At 37.5% G+C, this 20,914-nt stretch overlaps 1 protein-coding gene across 4 annotated transcripts in view; it reads left to right on the top strand.

Moving 5' to 3' along the window:
- The first annotated feature begins 277 nt into the window (after positions 1–277).
- Positions 278–20,914, top strand: part of PNPLA8 (patatin like domain 8, phospholipase A2) — a 37,093-nt gene continuing 16,456 nt past the window's right edge. The window contains exons 1-9 of one of the 4 annotated variants that reach the window (XM_084298099.1): positions 278–393; positions 534–628; positions 1,070–2,283; positions 2,721–2,870; positions 4,095–4,246; positions 5,878–5,972; positions 11,355–11,526; positions 14,914–14,971; positions 17,306–17,500. In XM_084298099.1, the coding sequence (XP_084154225.1) occupies positions 1,162–2,283; positions 2,721–2,870; positions 4,095–4,246; positions 5,878–5,972; positions 11,355–11,526; positions 14,914–14,971; positions 17,306–17,500 (1,944 nt within the window). In that variant the 5' untranslated portion in view covers positions 278–393; positions 534–628; positions 1,070–1,161. Of the gene's footprint in view, positions 426–533; positions 629–1,069; positions 2,284–2,720; positions 2,871–4,094; positions 4,247–5,877; positions 5,973–11,354; positions 11,527–14,913; positions 14,972–17,305; positions 17,501–20,914 lie in introns of all 4 variants that reach the window. The other 3 variants (XM_084298100.1, XM_084298102.1, XM_084298101.1) reach the window with 3 other exon arrangements.

Raw genomic sequence — 20,914 nt, 5'->3', positions numbered from 1 at the left:
GCTCCGGGCACCCCGGGCGGAGCCCCGCTACAGCACGCCCCCCCCTCACGGCGCCCCCCCACCGCCCATGACGGCCGTGCCGCTCCGCACGTCGCCGCCCCGCGCATGCGCACCACCCCTCCCCGCCATCGCCCTGCCCTTTCCCCGCCTGGCACCGCCCCGCCCACCCTGGCTTCAGCCACTTCCGTCGGGCTGCGCACGGCGCATGCGCAGCGGCGCGGCCCAGCTGCTTCCTGCGCTGCTGCGGTGGGGGGCGGCCGGTGGGGGGGGAGGGGGCCGGGCCTGGCAGGAGCCCGGCGGGTCCGGCCTCGCTGCGAGGGGAGGGGTGAAAACAATAAATAAATAAACCCCGCTGCCCGCCCCGGGGGTGTATAGCAGCCCGGGACAACGTGGGTGAGGGAGCGCCGGGCTGGGCTGGGGCTGAGGTGGGCGACGGGGTGTGGGGCTGGGGCCTGAGGGGGCTCTGAGGGGCCTTAGAGGGGCCTTAGGGGGGTAAAGGCCGCGCCCAGCCTAACTGCGGTTCTGTACCGAAGGGTCGCGCAGGGAACCGGTGGCCGCTCGCCCTCGGAGGAGTCCTTCATGGCAGTGTAATGTCATCGCCGCTTGGAAGGCTGTCTCTTGGCACGAGGTAAGGTGCCAAGGAGAGGTGCAGCTCGTTGGGAGGGCTGTCGAGCAGTTTGCTCTGTGCCACCAGGTGATTTTTAGCTTTCTGCTTACTGGGAGGACCAGCGAACAGTTTGCAATATGCTAATAAGCGTTTTTGACAGCTGTTGCACCTTGAATGAAGGTCTTTTCCAACCTTAATGAATCTGTGATTCCTCAAAATGAACATAAACTGGCCTTTTAGGGAGATTGTGTTAAAATTAAATAGCTGGAATGGTATTACCGAATGTCCTGGGCACTCGGTATCTCAAGATTACGTAATTTGAATGTTTGTCTGCCTTTATTGGAGCAATGAATAAGCTGTATCTACTTTAAACAACTCTGAGATTGCAGTCTAACTTGTTGCTGGTTTGGAGTTGTCATTGTTTAGTTTCTGTTTTATTTTGTTTTTGTTTTTGTTTTCCAGGTAACACCATGATATGGGACTTATTTATTGAAATATATTTTCTGGAATGAAGTAGACAAGCAACGTAGGAAAGGTGTAATTATTTATAAGTAATGACAGTTCATTTGTCTTTAGATACATATTTGTTCTTTGTGATTAACCCAAAAAGTCTTTGGTGGAAGCAAAGAACCAAGCACCTGTGTTTGTATAGACCTAAAGCCTTCTGGAGGATAAATCATGGAGTTCATCTTAGAGTTTTCCATACAAGCGAGCCTCAGTGTAAATGGGCCAGAAGCAGGACATTTTGGTATAACAAGCACATTTACAGCCATGACTTCTTATACTACAGAGTTTCTAAACTGTTGACTTCTTCTTCCAAAGGACTTACAAAAGTGAACAATCGCATGTCACGAATTAAGAATACCATAGAGTCTGTATCAAAGGCAGTGTCTGGCACTCACAGTGAACTGATTTCGCGGATAGCTCGGTTAAAGTCACACTCAGGTACTCTAGGAAAAACAACTAAAAGTAATGCAGATGAAAATAACCTCAGTGCCAGTCTGGAAAATGGTAAACAAATTTCAGATGCCAGAACTCAGGAGGATTGCAACAGAGGCCTAGCTGCCAGGAAATGCACTGATGCAAACGAAAGCTTGGAGTCTATGCTAAAAAACTCAAGTGGCGCTCATCAAGATACTCCAGAAGATTCAGCCTCTAAAACCCAACTTTTTCACATAAGCTACCTTTCTACAAGTTTTGGAGAGACTTACAACTTTGTAGCTGACCATATCAACTGGTACTTCAGTAATAATTCCGTTATGGATCAAGAGAAAAAGAGGAATGCTTTGTTACAGGACTCTAAAAGTGAAGTGACAAATAAGCTTGGTTCATCAGAAAATACTGTAATTACTGAAGAAAAGACAGTGACTTCAACAGCTACTTTAGCTCCTGAAACAGAGACTCAGGATGCTGAAAAGACAAGTACTGCTCTTCCAGTTTCCACTAAGAAAAGTATTGCAAACTTTCTTTCTTATCCCAGTAACAGCGTACAAGCTTTTGTAGACAGTTACATTGGTGGGTTGGTGCCCAAGTTAAGGTCGGAAACAAAAGTTGCTGCACCAGAAAAGAGTAAACAGATAGAGCAAGAAGGGTCTGAGAAGGATGAGGAAGACAAAGCAAAAGAGAGTAAGACAGCAGAAGACCGGGAAAAGCATCTGTCCATTCAGAGAGAAAAGGCAAGTCTTTGTTTACTGTTTTTACATATATTATTTGTATGTATAGGTATATTTTATGTAAGAATGTGTCTGTATAGATGTATTTACATGTATATACATATAGTTCATATTTATATACATTGTAGCTCTAGTTGTTTTTTTTTGGCTGCAGTGACAGTAACATCATACTGTTTCGTGGTCCAATCATTTTGGAGTTACCCTGACAATTCTCCCAGTCAGAAATCCTGATGCCAATTTGTTTGGTGTCTGGTTGTTCTAAGAATTCTTTATTTATTTCCTTGTAAACAAGGCCTGCTTCTGTTTAAGACATGCTTGTACAACATGCTGTCCAGGACTTCTGTGAAATCTTAAAATAACCTTTTGGAATTAGTCTTGACAAATTGTATACATATTTTAGAGTAGCTTTATGTTCTTTGTATAACTCTTATCTGTTTTAGATCATTGCACGAGTGAGTATTGATAACAGGACTCGAGCTTTAGTTCAAGCCCTACGAAGATCCTCTAATCGAAGAATCTGTATCAGCAGGGTTGAAGAACTGACTTATCATCTTCTGGAATTTCCAGAGAGCAGAGGAGTTGCAATTAAGGTGCAAATAATCTTTATGCTTAGACGAGCAATAAATATCTGACAGAGGTATTCTTATAGAATGACATAAAACTTTCTTCTGTGATTTGTGGGCTAGGCATATTTTCTTCTTGTAAAGATTACGGTGTGGATATCTTTTAGCTTTTTATTTACCTGGTTCAAGCAGATTCATTATGCAAACTATCAGTAGTCTAGCCTAAGGCTGTTAAGATTGCTAAGTTTAATTTAGAAGCATACAGCATTGTCATGTGGGTAGATAATATAGCTTATTCTAGTGGTAGATGAAGGTCGTACGCTGTGTTCTCTTTCGCAATTGTCCAGACGGGAATGTACTGTACGGTTGATCTACATATGTGTAACAGTTTTGATGCTTCTTTGCATGCTCCCCTCAAAGAAAGGACAGGAGTGGAGTGTAGAAATCAAAGAACTTTATGTAATCTAGTTCTGTTTGTTCTCCTTCCTGCGTGCAGTGAGGACAGGAGGTGGGTGGTAGGCTGTTCTAGCCCAATCAGGTGTTTGTCAGTTCCATGTGTTTTTCCACAAGATGTGACAGTTGGGTGACACGGATTGTAAAATTGCTGGATGGAGTTCAGGCCAGGAGAATCACCCTGGCTGGGCATTGGTCAGACGTGCACATGAATAGTTGTGAAATATTTTATTATGAGAGAGTGCACTCACTACTCCGATGTTGATTATAACATATCTTTGTGATAATAATTCCAAATTTAACAGTCAATGTGAAGAATTTTAAGTTTTGTTTTGATATTAATATACTTTGAAGGCACTTGCTACTTTGAATCAGTGTGATATTTATTCATTAAAATCTGTGCTTTGAGTTGTACTTCATGTGCTCAATACTGGAGTTTCTATTTGGGAAATGTGACATTAATGTCCACAAAACTAAACTGCTGGTTAAATAATTAAAAAAAAAAAAAACTAAAATAACAGTAAACTTAGCTTTTATAGTTATTAGAAGGGTTTTAATTTCAGTTGATTGATGAGTTGTGAGAGCTGGTTATTTTTAACAAAAAGGGATGTACAACATAATATTGGAGTTGTTTCTTCCCCTTGGTAGATATAGAGATGGGTAAATACAGGCTTAAAGAAGTTTTCTTGTAACTCATATACTACTTTAATTCTAAAATGTGAAACTAGTGAATATGAGTGTGAATTCCTTTGGTATAAGCATTTTGATAACTACAAAGATCTTTTATCATAACTATAGGAAAAAGTAATCCCATGCCTCCTGCGACTGAGACAAGCAAATGACGAAAGTCTTCAGGCTGCTGTTAGAGAGACTTTAGCAATAATTGGATATACAGACCCTGTGAAAGGCTGGGGAATTCGAGTCCTTGCTATTGATGGAGGAGGAACAAGGTAAAACTTGTTTTTAATAGATGCTTGTATATCTCTTCATAGTGTAACTGTAAATAGAATTTCAGTTTCTCTTTGTCAGTTTGTGCCTAAACATGCAAAGTCTGATTTGCGGTTCTGTTGCATTTGACTATTCAAGTCATAGGTACTTACTTCTGTATTAATTTTTACTTAAATTTCCATGGATTAATAGTCCTGGGACTCTGAAATTACTTTTAAAGTTGGCTACATGCATCAGTGCTTCTTGGACTGACCCTTTCTTGTTTTGGAAATGAGTAAATTAAATGGTCATTTTACTTAGTGCTCATCTCCATAATTCAAAATTGGCAGGAATTGCTGGTAGTATTTTGTACTTTAATGTTTATGTCAGCTTAATAAGACAAAACCTGTTCTTGTACCCTTCTGGAGGACAATGTGCCTTAGCAGGACTAGTCACATAAAAGAATGAATAGGCTAATGGTGAAAGCCCTTCTCGCAGGGCTTTTTGTTTATATTTTTTTTACCTACTACCAACACCTGCTTTTATTAAATGGATGTATCACTTGTCCTCAGTTACTTGCATGAATTTATTCACCTACCACAATTTGTAAAGAGTAGCAGCGAAAGCATATGCAGTGTTTAAAATCTGATATTTATTAAAAGCTATGTTTTCAGGCACATTTGAAGAAATCTTCTTGTCAAATGTTTACTGGTTCACAACTTTTTGTTGATAGAGAGTGGATTATGAAGTCATAACAGAAATAGTTTTGCTGACTTTGTTTCTCCATGGTATTTATTTACATCAAAATCAGTTGCCTTCAGTAAGGAGTAAGCATGTGAGAATGTCAGCTTGGATGTTTCTGAAAGTTCAGTGTAGACTACAAAGTAGAAAGAAAGATAGCTCACAGATAACAGCACAGGATCAAAGATGTTTTCTGTCACATAATTTCACTTAAAAGTGCAGGCTCATGGGAGCTGTAAAACTCAATGTTGAGCAAATAAGTAAATGTAGTTAATAGTAATTATGCTTATGGCAGAAGTATAATGCATGTTTGCTTGTTTACTTTTCAATAAAAATGTGAATGCTTGCCTACATGTATAAATAAAGTTGTAATGTTTCTGTTAGATTTCTAGGTCAGTGATATTATAAGGACTTTTTTTTTTCAATTTGCCTTCTTCGTGCTGTCATCCTGCCAACAAACAATTATGAAGTAGAGTTGCCTTCAAGCATTATATGATTTTCTCATTAATTGTAATTTTTTTGTAAACCTGGTGTTTGCACTAGATAGCAGTATCTTAAACATATGGGGCTAGTATGTTAATACAATGTATAATTATCATAATATTTAAACTGTAAGTGCTTGTGGAAAAGTTTACAAGTTTAAACTTGTATTAAGGGAAATAATTTGTAGCAAGGAGGGGCTGATCTCAGAAGGATGTGTTGGCAAGGCAGTGCTTGGTTTGATGCAGCTTTAGCCATACACAGCTCTTTAGCATAGGCCTGGAAAGTATTGATACCAATACTTTTTCATTCCCTGAAATATTCAGGCTTCTTGTTATTGCAGTTACCAGTTCTGATTAATCAAAGGGATGCGTAATTAAACCTACATAAGATAAAACTGCCATTATATGTATGGTTTTTTTGTGTGTTTCAGGGGTTTAGTTGCACTACAAACGCTACGGAAACTAGAAGAACTTACTGGAAAGCCAGTTCATCATCTTTTTGACTACATTTGTGGTGTAAGCACAGGTAACTGTTAATCCTCAAGTTGGAATTTTGCTATAAATATAGCAAGAACATCTGAAGATAGATGTAGATTTTGCAATATTTGCCAGGTTTCTGACTTTGAGTGTAAGCTGGGAAAGTACAGGTGTAATTTTAAAGTTGTTTTTTTTTTTCTTGTAAGTTAAAACATTGGGTTATTCATGATATACTGGTTGCTTTTGATTGAAACTTCAAACAGATTTGTCACTTTTTCAGTGAATATAAAACCTCGATTTTCTGCACAGTTACAAATGTCTTAAGATGTTTATGGCATTTACAGAAAAATGTGATATTCCCTGTGGATTAATAGTGGGTCAGTAATGTTTCCTGTCTTTATTAACGACCTCGACAATGGCACAGAGTACATTTGTATGAAGACCATGGATGATACCATATTAGGGGGTCAATACAGTGATGGACACTGCCCAGATCAGCCTTCATAGGCTGGAGAAATGGTTTAACAGGAACTGCCTGAGGTTCAGCAAAGGCAAACACAGTCATCCATCTAGGGTGGAATAACCTCATCTAGTATACGTGCTGTGGGCTGACTGGCTAGAAAACAGCTCAGCAGAAAAAGACCTGGTCTGTTTGGAACAGGTTGAACATGAATCATCAGTGTGTCCTTGCAGCAAAAAAAGCCAATCACATATTAGCTTGTAATGTACCTAGCAGATTAAAGGTCTCTGGCCCCTTTATGTTTTCTTTCAGCTCCCCATTTGCAGATGTTGACATCCTGATTGTGTTTGACAGGCACACTTAGACCGTTGGGGGTCTGGAGGTCACAATGTGTGAGGAGAGGATGGAAGAACTGGGTTTGTTCAGCTTTAAGAAGAGAAGGCTAAGGGAGGCCTTATTGCTGTTTCAGCTAATGTGAAAATACAGAGAAGCTAGCCTATTCTTGAAGGTGCACAGTGGTAGGAAAAAAGCCAGCAGGCACAAGCTGCAGTACAGGAAACAACAATTAGGTACATGGAATCACATTTTCCTTGCAAGGATGGTCAGACACTGGGAAGAGTTGCCTGAACAGACTGGAATATCCATCCCTGGAGTCGCTTAAAACTTGGATGAACAAGTCCTGAGCAACCTGCTCTAGTTGAAACTCCTGTTTGACCAGGAGTTTGGACTGGACAATCTCTAGAGGTCCCTCCCAGCCTTAATTACTCAGTGACTCAATGATAAGTTGCTTCTCCATCAGAAGTAGGAAACTGTAAACGTAAGTTTATTTTAGAAAGACTATCATTGCTTTTTAGATGTTATGCTAGGCCGGTGGCAGCAAATTACTGTTTAAAAATGTGAGGTATGCTCTAGTTCAATAACTCGGTTTCCTTTTGAAACCCAAATTCTTTTTTTCAATATACTTATTCTCCAGTACAATTCAGTTCTAAAATGTATTAAATGCAGATCACTGTGGGTAAATACATTGTCCATGTTTCCAAAGATGTGTTTAGTAGGTTCAAAATAGTAGAGAAGGGGTGAATGGTTAGGTCTACTAGACAGAATTTGTTTGCAGACACGCTATCGTTGCCTGGTTTACTTTTTTTTTTTTTTTTTTTGACAGTCTGAAAAAATTCTTGATAAATTTATTTAGCAGTGTGATGGGTTGTTTCTTTTGGAAGGTATTAGAAAAGTTCTGTTAGTGAAACTGTCATCTTCAATCACAATGAAGATGTTTTATCTTTGCTAGAGAAGCCCGGTGTTCTTACTCAATTCAATCCCACTACTGATTAGAACTAACTTTATTCTGAATCCTTCTCACCAGATCTTGGGGTTTTTAACTGGTAATACTTAACTCTTTCTGTTAATCTTTGTTTCCACAAGCAAGTTTTTGTCTGCACCAGTCCACCGTGCAATAGGTGACAGTACCTGGCTGGGAGAGGATGTGCATGTTTGTCAGCACGAGCTAGCTGTGTACGTTACCACTGCAGTTTGTGTTGACAGCTCGTGTACCGATAGGATTTGCAGAAGCTTGCAGCTGGATGAATGATGGTTTACAGAAGTGGTGTATTAAGTGATAAAAGCTATACCCCTTGTGCATTACAGTTCTTTCTTTTTTCTGCTGTGCTTTTCACATCTCTTACAATCCTTTAGCTGTTTTGCCTTTGAGGTTAAGAAATCAGTGTGCTGTGACTCCAACATCAATATGTCTTTGTAGTTAGTTTCTCTGTACTTCTCTACGCTGTTGGTCATAGGGTGTAAATGTGGCAGCCACACAGAAAGATTGCCGTAATGATGCCATAATGAGCCCTGCATGCTTAGGTCACTTACTGCTGAGCACAATACCTGGGTAGGGAAGCACCAGAAAATCCACGAGCATGTGAAATGGAGAGAGCCACTGGACGTTGTTCTATGGAGGAAAAGCTGACGTAAATTCTGTGCAATGTAGAATTCACAAGAAAAACATGAGGCTGGTTCCCCTATGCGTTCTCCCAGCCTTTGGTGATTTGCAAGTTAGGAGCCTCCTAGAACAAAGTTGGCATGTCTCTATATTAAAATCTCTTTTTTCCTCATATTTTCTTTCCAGTTTTGAAATGCTTTTTAAACACCTTTCTGACAGAAATCTAGTTTCAGGAAAACTCATAAATAAGTCAAGTCATGGTATTATAGAGCTGACATTGACCTTAGGCTATCTCATTTCCCAGGGGATGGATCAGCTATGAATGTTTCACTGCTGACAGTTGTCAGACTCTGAATCATAACAGATGTCTTCAGAAAACTTGTGCTCTGCTGTCTTTAGACAACAAAACTTCCAAATGTAATGTCAATCTACTGTTGCAGTTCAAATGTTTCTTCTTGTCCCAACTCCCCAGGGACATTGTTTTTCTTTCTCTTTGCATTAGCCTCTTATGTATATGAAGGCTTTTGCTATACCCAGTTTATTCAGGCTTTCCTTGTCAACAGACTTCTTGATGTGTGGTTGTGCTTTTTTTTGTGGATTTTTTTCAGTTTGTCCATTTGTTTTTTCAAGAACATCATGCAAGTCAACATAGAGCATTTCAGTTGAACTCTTATTAGTGTTGAATAAGGAAGAAATACTACTTCTTTCAGGTTATATTCTTATCTATCTTGTGTCTTATTAGTGACCCATGTCCTTCAAGATATGCTCCTTAGCCTCCCAGGCTTTAATTATTTATTTTTTTTCCCCTGAAGTGTTGACAGTCAAGACTGAGAGTGTGAGCTGCTCTTTCACTAGGCCATCAGATAGAGCCTGGACTCTGATTTTAAGCTTGCTCTCCTGTGTGTGTCTTGTTACCATGCAGCAGGTTTCAGCAAAGCCCTTTATCGTGTAACTTGACTCTGATAATACCTACTGCCACTTGCATGCTGACACAGAGTGAGGGTTTTGGTGCTCTTTCTCACGTGGTGGTGAGGAAAATGAGCTTGTATTTCGCATGAAGTTTGCCCTTCAGTTTGAAACTATTCATGAAAATAGTAAATACATGATATTGTAGAATTAGTGCTAGAGACTAAAGAGGAAAATAAGGTAGCAGAGAGCTTGCATGATTTTGGAAAACTTTCTTTGCTGATAGATGTTTGGTCTGAGTTGAATTTTGTGATATGACAGTCGAGTAAGTTTCTCTTGACACAACTTTAATGTGACAAGTAGCCCCAGGTTAAATTAAGGATGTGTGCTACACTTAAGAATTCGAGACTATTGATAAATTGACACTGCTATCATGATTGGGGGGTCTGTGAGAAGGGAAGAAGCTTGGAAGTGGTGTTTCCTTTAAAGCCAACTGTGGCTGTATGTAGTTCTTTCTGCATGTGTGTTTTATTCTTAATCCATTTCAAGAATTTACTTTTGAAATTAACTTTATTCAAATGTATTGCATTCATTTCCAAATTTGAAAGACCTTAGTCCTATTTTTTCTTAATGCTTTAGTTATATCTCAGCGTTGCACAATTAGATTCAGAGGTTGTACACACCCCTTTCAGTTTAACATTCCTAAGAATTTTAGCAATGTATTGATTGTAAATTTCAAAAGTCTTTTTAATGATATTCTACAGTCTTGCTTTTTGGAAATTGTTTTGTTCCTACAGAGGTAGGTCATGCCTTTTTTAGGCACACACTAGATGGCAGTATGTATGAATAGAAAAAATCTTTTGGAAGGGACCTTCAAAGATCCAGTGCCTCTGCCTGAACACTTCAGGGCTAAACCAGAAGTTAAAGCCTATTATTGAGAGCATTCTCCAAATGTCTCTTGAACACTGACAGGCTTAGGGCAGCAACCACCTCTCTAGGAAGCCCATTACAGTGTCTGACCACCCTCATGGTAAGAAATTTTCCTAATACCTAGTTTGAACCTCCTCTGGCGCAGCTTTGTGCCATTCCTGCATATCCCATTGTTGGTTATGAGGGCAAAAAGACCGACACCTGCCTCTGCACTTCCCCTCCGCAGCAAGTTGTAGGGCAACAAGGACGCCTCAGCCTCGAGAGTAGACAACCCAAGTGTTTTCAGCCTCTCCTCACAGCCTTGCAGCCCTTTTACCACCTTTGGTGCTCTCCTCTGGATGCTTTCAAGACCCTTAACATGCTTTTTATATTGTGGAGACCAGAACTGTATGCAATCTTCAAGGTGGGGCCATGTTAATGCTACTTGTAAGGGAGAATCACCTCATGGATTGGCTGGTCGTGCTGTGCTTAAAGCATCCTAAAATGCGATTTACCCACTTGGCTGCCAGGACACACTGCTGGCTCACGTTGAGCCTGCTGTCGACCAGCACCCCCAGATCCCTTTCTGCTGAGCTGCTTGCCAGCCGCTCATCTCCCAGCCTGTGTCTGTGGCTGGCATTGCTGTGTCTCAGGTGCAGAACCCAGCATTTTCCTTTGTTGAACTTCATTCTGTTGATGATCATTCAGTGCTCCTAACTATCTAGATCCCTTTGCAAGGTCTCTCTGAGTGATTGATTGTAAATGTTTGCCACCAAACGTATTCAAGAACAGGCAAAATTCCTGTTGTCTCACAGAATTTTCCTAGATTTTTTCTTCAGTCAATCAAGGAGTTTGGAAGATTGCAAGCAATGCTCCAAATATTTTTAAATACTACAGCATAGATTATTCATCCTCATTTCTCTTTCCAAATAAAGCAGTGGAATTAATTTCATATCAGCCATGTATGTTTTTGCAATGATGAAATCTGCAAAACAAAATAATGTCATTTGTCAATTTCTCTACATTCTGTTTATGAAAGATATGTCCTTCTAAAGCACGGTTTATGATATTTGAACAGTAATTTGGTGATATAAACATCAGTTAATCTTCCCTTTTCAAGATAGATGTTCTGCTAACCTGTGAACTATGTTAATGGCAATCCATCATTGTAATCTTATTCCATGTTATATTTAACACTTCAAAATACTTCTTTTCAGGAGCTATATTAGCTTTTATGTTGGGGTTGTTCCATATTCCTCTGGATGATTGTGAAGAACTGTATCGCAAGTTAGGATCAGACGTTTTTAAGCAGAATGTAATTGTTGGAACAGTCAAAATGGGTTGGAGCCATGCCTTTTATGACAGCGATATCTGGGAAAAAATGCTCAAGTAAGTAAAAATAAATTATTTTTAACCTGATTTTTAATGCAAGTTTGAGAGCCTTCATTTTTGTTATTGTTTCCATGGTAAGCAAATTCTTAAAAACAAAGAAAAAGGATTAGCCTATATTCTCATTTTTCTGAAATAACTGTTTTCTATTTACCAAAACGTTTAAAGCCTTTAATGTAATGGTTTCTGTTTCTGGGGAATAAAGTAAGCTTTAGTGCACTGATTTCTGATTATATTCCTGTCTGTTTGCCAACTCTGCTTCATCTGACTCATTACAGATCTGCTACAGATTTTACTAGCCACATGCTGTGCCTTTTTATTTTTTAAGGAGACATAGCAAGAACTGAAATAATATGCTGTAGTAGGCATTTTTAATTTTAGATGCTCTATTGAGTTTTCTTGCCTGCTTTGAAAAGCGAAAAGAGCTGTAAGGACTGCAATGAAAAAATATCCAATTTGTTAGAGTTAGCAATAAGAAGATACTTGTTCAGAGATATGTGTACAGGTGTGTTAATGAATATATGGGGGGGGGGAAAAATCAGTGGAAGAAATTGCTAATGCTTATTAAAAATTCTATTACTTTTATTTATTTGTATTCATGTTGATAGTTGCTATGGTTTAATCCTGGCAGGCAGCTCAGCACCATGAAGCCACTTGTTCAGTTTCCCCAGGAATGATGGGGGAGAGATTCAGAAAGTTAAAAGTGAAAGAACTCCTGGGTTGAGATAAAGACAGTTTCCTAGGCAAAGCAAAAGCTGTGCAAGAGAGCAAAGCAAAACAAGGAATTTATTTGCTGCTTCCCATCAGCAGGCAGGTGTTCAGCCACTTCCAGGAAAGCAGGGCTCATCACACATAATGGTTTCTTGGAAAGACAAACACCATCACTCTGAATGTCCCTGTCTCCCTCCTTATTTACTCCAGCTTTTATTGCTGAGCACAGTACCACATGGTATGTGATGTTCCTGTAGCCAGTTTGGGTCAGCTGTCCTGGTTCTGTCCCTTGTGTACCCCCAGCCTCCTCACTGGCAGGGCAACACGAGAAGCTGCAAAGTCCTTGGCTCTGTGTAAGCCAGGCTCTGCAACAATTAAAAACATTGGTGTGTTATCACCAGTGCTTTCATCAAAAATCCAAAGCAATGTTGTGTGAGCCTCTACAAAGAAAATTAACTCCATCCTGGCCAGAGCCATGACAATAGCTCACTTATTTATAATTTTTAGTGGAAACTGACACTGATTCTGAAAGAACAGAAACAACTTACTCTGAGAGCAAATGTAAAATGGTAAAAAGCTTCTCTGGATAAGAAGTAACAGGTTTATTTGGAAATGTGGTTAATGCGTTTTATGGGATTGAAAGTGTTTCTTCTGGACATTAGTGACTTCTGCTGCCTGAGGTTTAAGAATATTGATGGCTTGTTGAAGTGAAGATAGGCTTCCAAGCACTTTTTCTTTGTGATTTTACAAATTTTTAGGAAAGTTAAATGTTAATGATACCAATATCATGTATCTTTTCTTCTAAGATATCTGGAGGTCCTCTTTATTCCAGAAGAGAGGCAAGGCAAATAAATACCTCTTTTCTTCCCCTGCCCAACTGGAACAGTCTTAGAAAGACCAGGATTACCTTGTTTGGAAGTATTTCGCATGCCTTTAATTAAAATGCTCTTATTCTCTGTAGCTGCATATAACACAAGGGAGGTAAAGTACTCTATTCATGGACAGTGGACAAAAGTGAGGCAATTATATTAATTCATAGATTAAAAATAAAATCTAGTGATTAACAGATTACTCTTTTTTGACCCAGTTCTGCAGTGTTGATGGGAGATGCTATACCTACACAACACTTCATTGAAACAGTAGGATTTCATGCTGGTTTCCTCACAGCCTAGAACTAAGAAAGAAATTGAAAGGTCTTATAGCATCTCTTTATGAAAATAAGCTCAGATCTAACTTTAAGTAATTGCATAGGAAAACTACTTTGTATTTTCTTTAAATATAAGTCTTAGCAATGCTGAGGTGATTTTTTTTTTCTGTTTAAATGGTAGTTAGGTTTGTTAGAGTTGCTTGAAATAGAGTATAAATTTCCAATGTATGGACATGCAACTTACATTTAGCATTTGATGGGATTACTTCCAGGAGAAGTATTCTTGCTGAAAATAATTCAGCTAGTGTTGCATTAGGCTAAGGCTAATATTGAATTCATTCATGGGGTACATCATAAATTCCATTTCTGAAAATTACAACTAATTTTGTTTAACTTCTTATTCAGTGTATTAGGGAATTGATTGTCTTAGATATTATTGTAACTTATTTTAACATTTCTTATTGACTCCTGTTACAATTTGAAGAATGGTTTTAATCAGTTATCTTAATTACTTTGTGAACAAAACTATACCTACTGTATAATCTGTACATCAGTCTATGTAATGCTGTATTGAATTGCATTTACAAGGAGAATCTGGTGTATAGTTCCAGTTTTTGTTTTCTCTTGTCTTTTCACATTTTTTCCTCTCATACTATCTTGACGAACAACTGGAGAAATTTAGTGTGAGTAGCTAGGAGGTGTTTTGTTTTGTTTTTTTTGAAAAGCTAACTAAAATCTCATACTGAGGAAAACAAAAAAACAAACAAACAAACAAACAAAAAAAAAAACTAACAAAAAAACTTGCTGATTTAAATGAAAGCCTCCTGAATTGTTATAGATGAGCACCCACTCTATAGGCTTTTATATCTTGATTCTAAGCAAATGGAAGTTGAAATAGATGCTGCTATGAGATTAACTAGTATGCTGATATTCTCCAGTGTCCTGCATTATGCAGGAGGGCTACCTTTTAATTAGCGATTAGAAAACTGAATAGGAAAAAATTCCACCTGAAAAACGAATACTAAATGTATATCGAATTATCATTACGGAAAATAAGCTTACAACTTTCTTCCAAATCATGCAGAACAGTGCATTTCTTTTATCTTTGCATAATGTAAAACAGTTCAGGAGAGTTACTTTCATTCCTGTAAAACTGCCTAATGAGATTATTGATTTTTGGATTCTTAAATGCTGTGAAGTACTTTACTGTCCTCTCATAAAGTAGTTGAGTAATGCGAAAATACACTGATTTTTTGTTTAAGTATGTAGAAAAGTGAGTAACTGAATCAAGACTTCAGTCACTCTTCAGACTTACTTCCAACAGCCTAGTAGGTATGAAGTACTGGTTAACTGAAGTTAACTTCATTAACTCTTTAAGCTTGTTGTGGAATTCTGATTATTAAAGTGAAATCCAAGCATCGTTTCTTCTAAATGCAAAATTCTTAGAGAAGTTGGGGGTTATAAAAATGTATGTCTTTTGTTCATGCTAAGCTGATGGAGGACTTTCAATTTTTTACGTTTATTTGCAGAGAAAAAATGGGCTCAAATCTTTTGATTGAAACGGCAAGAAATTCCAAATGTCCGAAGGTACGTACTATGTTCTGAGGTCAATACAAACTGTATGCTTCACAAGTACGTAACAGGGTTTGAGTATTATCACTAGAAGAATATTGGATAAATACTAAGGGTATTGATAAGCTCTGCAAGCATCTGTATAAGATAACCTGTGCTAATAAAGAATAAAAGTTAATTAGACACTTTAATTTCTTTAGCAATTTCTCATGGTTTTAGGTAACACTACAAGATAAAGTATGTTTCAGGTTTGTAAGCAGAGGGGTACTTAGGTCAGCCTCTTGAAGTTGTGCAAAATTTGTTTTTGGATACAAGAAAATTCCAGTATCTGGAGATCGAATGGAGATCTGGAGATCATGTCAAATGCAGTATCTTACTGCGTAGTAACAGGAAGGAGTCTCTTTTCAGTTTATCTGGACTACCAGGTTTTCTCCATTCACATTTGCAGGCCTTAAGTTCTCTATTCTTTCTGTATCATCTAAAAGGCACCATTTAGTTGGAGGGGTTTTATATTCAGCAGCAGCACAAGAGTGAAAGATGAGAAAGCATGGGTATTTTTGGTGAAGGGTAGGGTGTGAAGAAAGAAGGGAAATATAATAGCACATTTCAGAACAATCTGCAATTAACAGGTGTTTTGGTGTCATAGCAGTATATTCAATGCTTTACTGTTAAATGGAAGACATTCACATTTTTCTAAACATAGAAACGTGCTTGACTGATCGCGTTCCTACTCCATGCCTAAAACAAGGACATGAAAAGGCTGGAGTGGTATGTTACTTTCTGAGAGAGAAGTTATTCTATGTTGACTTGAAAGTTATCTTTGAACTGGGATCTTTGGCTTCCTTCCATGTTCTTCAGTAATAAAACGTGAATATAAATAGAGTTGAAACTAGTTATTCACAGTAATCACTTTGTAGTGCTGGCACTCTTTGCAGGGCCAGTAAAATCAAAATACACAGTTGTGTGTTCTGTGATGCTGTTAAATTCAGGAAGAGATGGATTTTTCCAAAAGATGCCCAGCATTTTACAAGTTACACTTTTGCTTCAAGAAGCGGAGAATATGGATGTTACAAAAAAAAAAATAAAAAAAAATAAGCATCAGTTTAGAAAATTTAATAGAAAACTTATCAAAGTGTTTCTTTCTGTAGTGATGAGAACCAGGCTTTTCTTTTGACAAAACAGGAAACTTTTTACTCCATCAAATGATATAATATAAATCATGCACTCATTTTCCTTCTGATTTTCATTTAGAAGTTACACTTTTGTTTTCTTTTTTTATGGAGGTGAACTTGCTGTGTATTAAATTATTTTTATTATTTTAATTCAGCTACTTACGTAGCTGAATAATGGAAATGGATACAGCGATATCACAGCATCAGCTGCTAGTGTTGTTGAGTAATGTTTCACATACAAAAAAATATTCAGTAAAACAGTACACAAAATAGAATTGAACACCCACTTGTCTGCTATAGAGTATTGTTCTAAACAGGGCCAGGCAGTCTGGGTACATCCTCACAAAAAGGTCTTGCAAATTCTAACACTCACCCATAATTATAGGTACTCCCACCTCATGCATTTATATCTGTAAAATGTGCTGAATTCTGCAGTCATGCATTTTATGGAAATGCAGTTGTGGCCTTTCACTTAAACTTATGTATGTGGCTTAATGATGTTTACATGTCCTTACAAAAAACTTGAAAGAAAGTCTTTCAAAGATTTTTCCCCCCTTTGAAAGAGATTTTTCCTGCAATCCTTTAACAGAGGTTGCAATGGTAAGTAATTGTTTCCTAGGAGAAAGAAATTGAATGATGTTTCTTACATATGTATTTAATACCTAAGTTACCGTTTGCTTGTTACTGTGTGAGAATTGTGCAGGCCTACTTCTAGTGCACTTTTCACTTCCATTAGGATTTTTCTTTTAGAGCAGTTTGAATTACATGGAGTTTGAAATAATAATTCAACAAAATAAATATACAGGGATTATTTTTTATGTGTATCTAGCAAACAAAGAATTGGCTTTGTTTTCTAGTGTTAGCATTAACTGCTACTCATGAAGGTGGAACTCTTTTTAATTGCATATATGACACTAGCTTTTGTTTAAATGTCAGTGGGTAGATACTAGTAGAAACAATAGTGGAAACAATATTAGGTTTAAAAAAGCTTTCTCTTTAGGGAGATTTTTTTTTAAGTTCTTAAAATTTAAATAAGTGTTATAGAAAAGTTAATAAAATATGTACAAAGGATTCCAGAGACTCATTAAATGTATAAATTGAATTTCATAGTTTGTGAAATTGTCATTATCATATTATTATGTAATATAACTCAGTTTTGTTCCTTCTGACTCCCTAGGTAGCTGCAGTAAGCACCATTGTAAACAGAGGAACACCACTCAAAGCATTTGTTTTTAGAAACTACAATCACTTTCCTGGGGTTAAGTCTCATTATATTGGAGGCTGTCAATATAAACTATGGCAGGCCATCAGAGCATCATCTGCTGCACCAGGTTACTTCCAGGAATATGTCTTGGGCAATGATCTTCATCAGGTAAGTTGAAATCTCATCCTTTACTGGAAAATATTTATTATTATTTCTGGAAAAGAAAGTTGCCTGAGTTTCTGAATCAGAACTAAGCAAATCCCTTCACAGCAGAAAGAAAATCTAAGGTGGGTTAGGAGTAAGAAAGGAAACTTTTGATTTGCATAGCCCTTATAGAACTAGAAGGGTATTGGCATAAAAATCTTTATGGTATTAATGTGAACTTAAGTTCTTCTGCTGTTTCTTTCTTCTCTGCCTGGAAGGAAACTTTATATGGGTTGTAAATGCCTCTGACTTCCTGCTTACAACTGGTATTTCATTGAGCATTATTTCACTAAACAGATGGTATGGCTTACTATCTAACGATACCGTAAGGTGTGAAAAATTCAAGTTGTGTGTTTCAGTGTTCCTTTTATTAGTGAATAACTTCTGTTTATGAGCTACTTTTAATTCCTTGTACTGATAGTTAAAGCTCTACACTGATTCTGAGTTTAACAGCAAAGGTAGGAGATGCTCTGGCAGTTAGATTAAAATCATAAGACAACTGCAAAAGAAATTCCCTTGAGGATAAAGCAATGTCTCCTGTTAATAGTGAATGGTTTCTTACTTTATTATAGCTCCTGTTGGTGACCCTGAGTGGTGAAGAGTGGCAAATTAACTTTACTTACTAGATGTTTTTTAATCTTTCTGTTCTTGTCCTCCAGTGCCCCTTGATTGTTCCATAAGTCTGAGTTTAAAGGAATTGTTCTTACAATACATAACTTATTTAAAAATATTAGTGTTTATTTGCGAAAAGATAATTTCAGATCTGTGGCAGAAAGGACTGTAATAGATGACTGAACCCCAGACCTTCCACAAAGACAGCATAGGATTCTATCACTTAAATCTAAAGAAAACATCCATTACATTCCTATCATACTAATTCATATGATGGCATTAGCATTAACTAATGGGAAGCAATACTAGCATATTTTCAGTAATAAGTGTACCTGTATCACATCCACAGTTTCTCATGGTGTTCATTAAAAGGTTTTGTAATCTCATTAACATGGTAGTGTGCATAAGTATTACTGAAGTTTAGCAGATAAATAAGGAATGTAAATAAAAGTTTCATTATATTAACAGTCAATAAACAGAAGCGCCGATACAAAAGCAAAACAGGTAGAATTTAATCTGAAAAAATCAGCATATCTGGGAGAACAGTTCTGCAAAACTTGTCTGCAATTGTCCTCTTAAGAAAGTGAAAGCAAGTCTGCATATTTTCTGCCTAGACTGATAAAGCAAGATAGCTAAATCGCCAGATGAGAGGGTAAAAATACTTTAAGGTGTAGAACACTGCTTTTAGACTCATAAGTAGCATGAGGCATGTATTTAATAGTCATACATCATACTAAGGTTTGAGGGTATCCAACATGTTATTTATATATATTTTTTTTTTCCAGTGCTCAGTTTCTTTTTGTTCCATACATTGTTGCAGTTGCTGAGGCTTTTGGAAAGGATAACAAGAGAGCTTATTGTAGGCCTTTGTATGTTTCTTTTCATATAAGACAGCTTTTTACTATGTAATGTAGTTTTCTTAAATTACTCAGATTTGATGAATTTGTCTAGTTTTAAATGTTAATTAATGGAAACTGTTCATATGTTGGCAATTTTGTGTGTGCATTCCAAAAACATTAAATACTCATTAAACACCATGTTTGAAAACAGTAATTTCAAAAGTTAAGGTATATGTTGAATGAACCTCTAGAAGGAGATGGAATAATTGCATTCAGCTATGTAAAAAGTCTATACAACTTGTGGGTTCCCATGAAGGGCAGGATAGCTCTACTGCATCAACCAGATTGAGAGCACTTCCATTTTCTTCATATTCTCTTTTTCCATTCTGTTTAGAGCCCTTTTCTTTTTCTTTTTTCCACCTTGTTTAGAGCATTTTAATCAAATATGGCCTGAAAAAAGCAAATAAGTTGTTTTATTTTTGGAAAGCTAAACAGGGAGTTTCACACCCTCAAACATGGTTATCAGATACTCTCAGATACTCTGAAACCCTGAAATATGGTTATCTTCCATCTGTCCAAGCAGAACTAGAAAGGGAGCTGCTTTAGTCTTTGGAGTTGTTCCAAGCTGCTCCTTAACTGCTGGAATGGGTCAGGGTTAAGCTATGTGAGGCACTTTTCTTTCTCTTCTCACCCTTCTGCCTCCTCTTTCTTTGAATTGAGAGCACATCAAAGTTTGTGTGTGCTGCTATATGAAGAGCCACTAAACAGTATGATGTTTAACTTCTACAGATTGCTTAGATAACTACTTGCTTTAATATTGTTTTTGAATTGCCAGACTTGTGAAATGCAATGAAGTAGATATTTGATACCACCTGTATTCACTTTAAGTCCAATTTACTACATCAGAGAACATCAAGTTATGATTAATGTTAGTAGAGGACAGGTATGGTATTCTTAGGTACACAGAGGTAGAAGGACATCTAGTTCACTTTTTCTTACTCGAGATTCTGGACAAAGCCATTCCAAGCCTTACCAACACTGTTTTACAAGCTTGATGTTCTTTTGTTAAAACGCTATTTGATGTATTTTAATTGCTAGAGAACAGGGACTTAGGACCTGATTAAATTAATTCTACAAAATTCACACCTATGAGTTCCCAAGGTTTTGTATTCCTCTTGAGGTGTTGCCCTTTTAAACTATAGAGAACTGAGTATGATTTCAGTATCAAACCTGCTTATTATAGTAGAACTATATGCTAAATTTTCTATTTAGTATCATCTGAAAAATCTATCTTCCACCTGAGCATGATATTTTAATGTGTTTGAATTCTTGTAGAGTCCAAAGGATGTCATCTTCCATGCCTTTCTGGGTTTGTTCCTCAGATTGCATTTTTCTTAGCACATGGGATGTGCTTGTTTTTTAATGGGGGACAGGCTAGCAAGGTGCTTTACTACAATTTGCCACATAAGTTTGTGCGCAGATTTGTATCTCAGATTTCATTTCCACCAGCGCACAATCAGGGTACCTTGAATTACTGTTTTTACCCTGGGGGAAGAGCTTCCATGCCTTTAGCAGACTGTTACACTTATGTTCTTGGATTTAATAGTACCTCAATAGAAAATATAAGTTAACCAAGGGTTTTATCTCTAGTAAGAACCCAAGATAAATTGAAAAGAGTATGTATACATTCCATAGGTCACGTGGAAATACTTTTTTTGCGCTACAGAATAAAGGAAGCATACCTGTGTTAGGCATTCTCAATGGTACCATGACTATTGCAACGTGCATCATCATAGTGTGCATTAATTGTATGCCAGAGGATTCAATGCTGTACTATAGTATCAGAAAGGTGATGGTACTTCTGTGGATTTTTTAATGGATTGGAAACTTGCATTAATTCATAAGAGTAATCTCTTCTGAATATAAA

Source organism: Netta rufina (genome assembly GCF_964035555.1).
Source record: "Netta rufina genome assembly, chromosome: 1".
NCBI lineage: Eukaryota > Metazoa > Chordata > Aves > Anseriformes > Anatidae > Netta > Netta rufina.
This window is presented reverse-complemented; position numbering and strand designations above follow the sequence as displayed.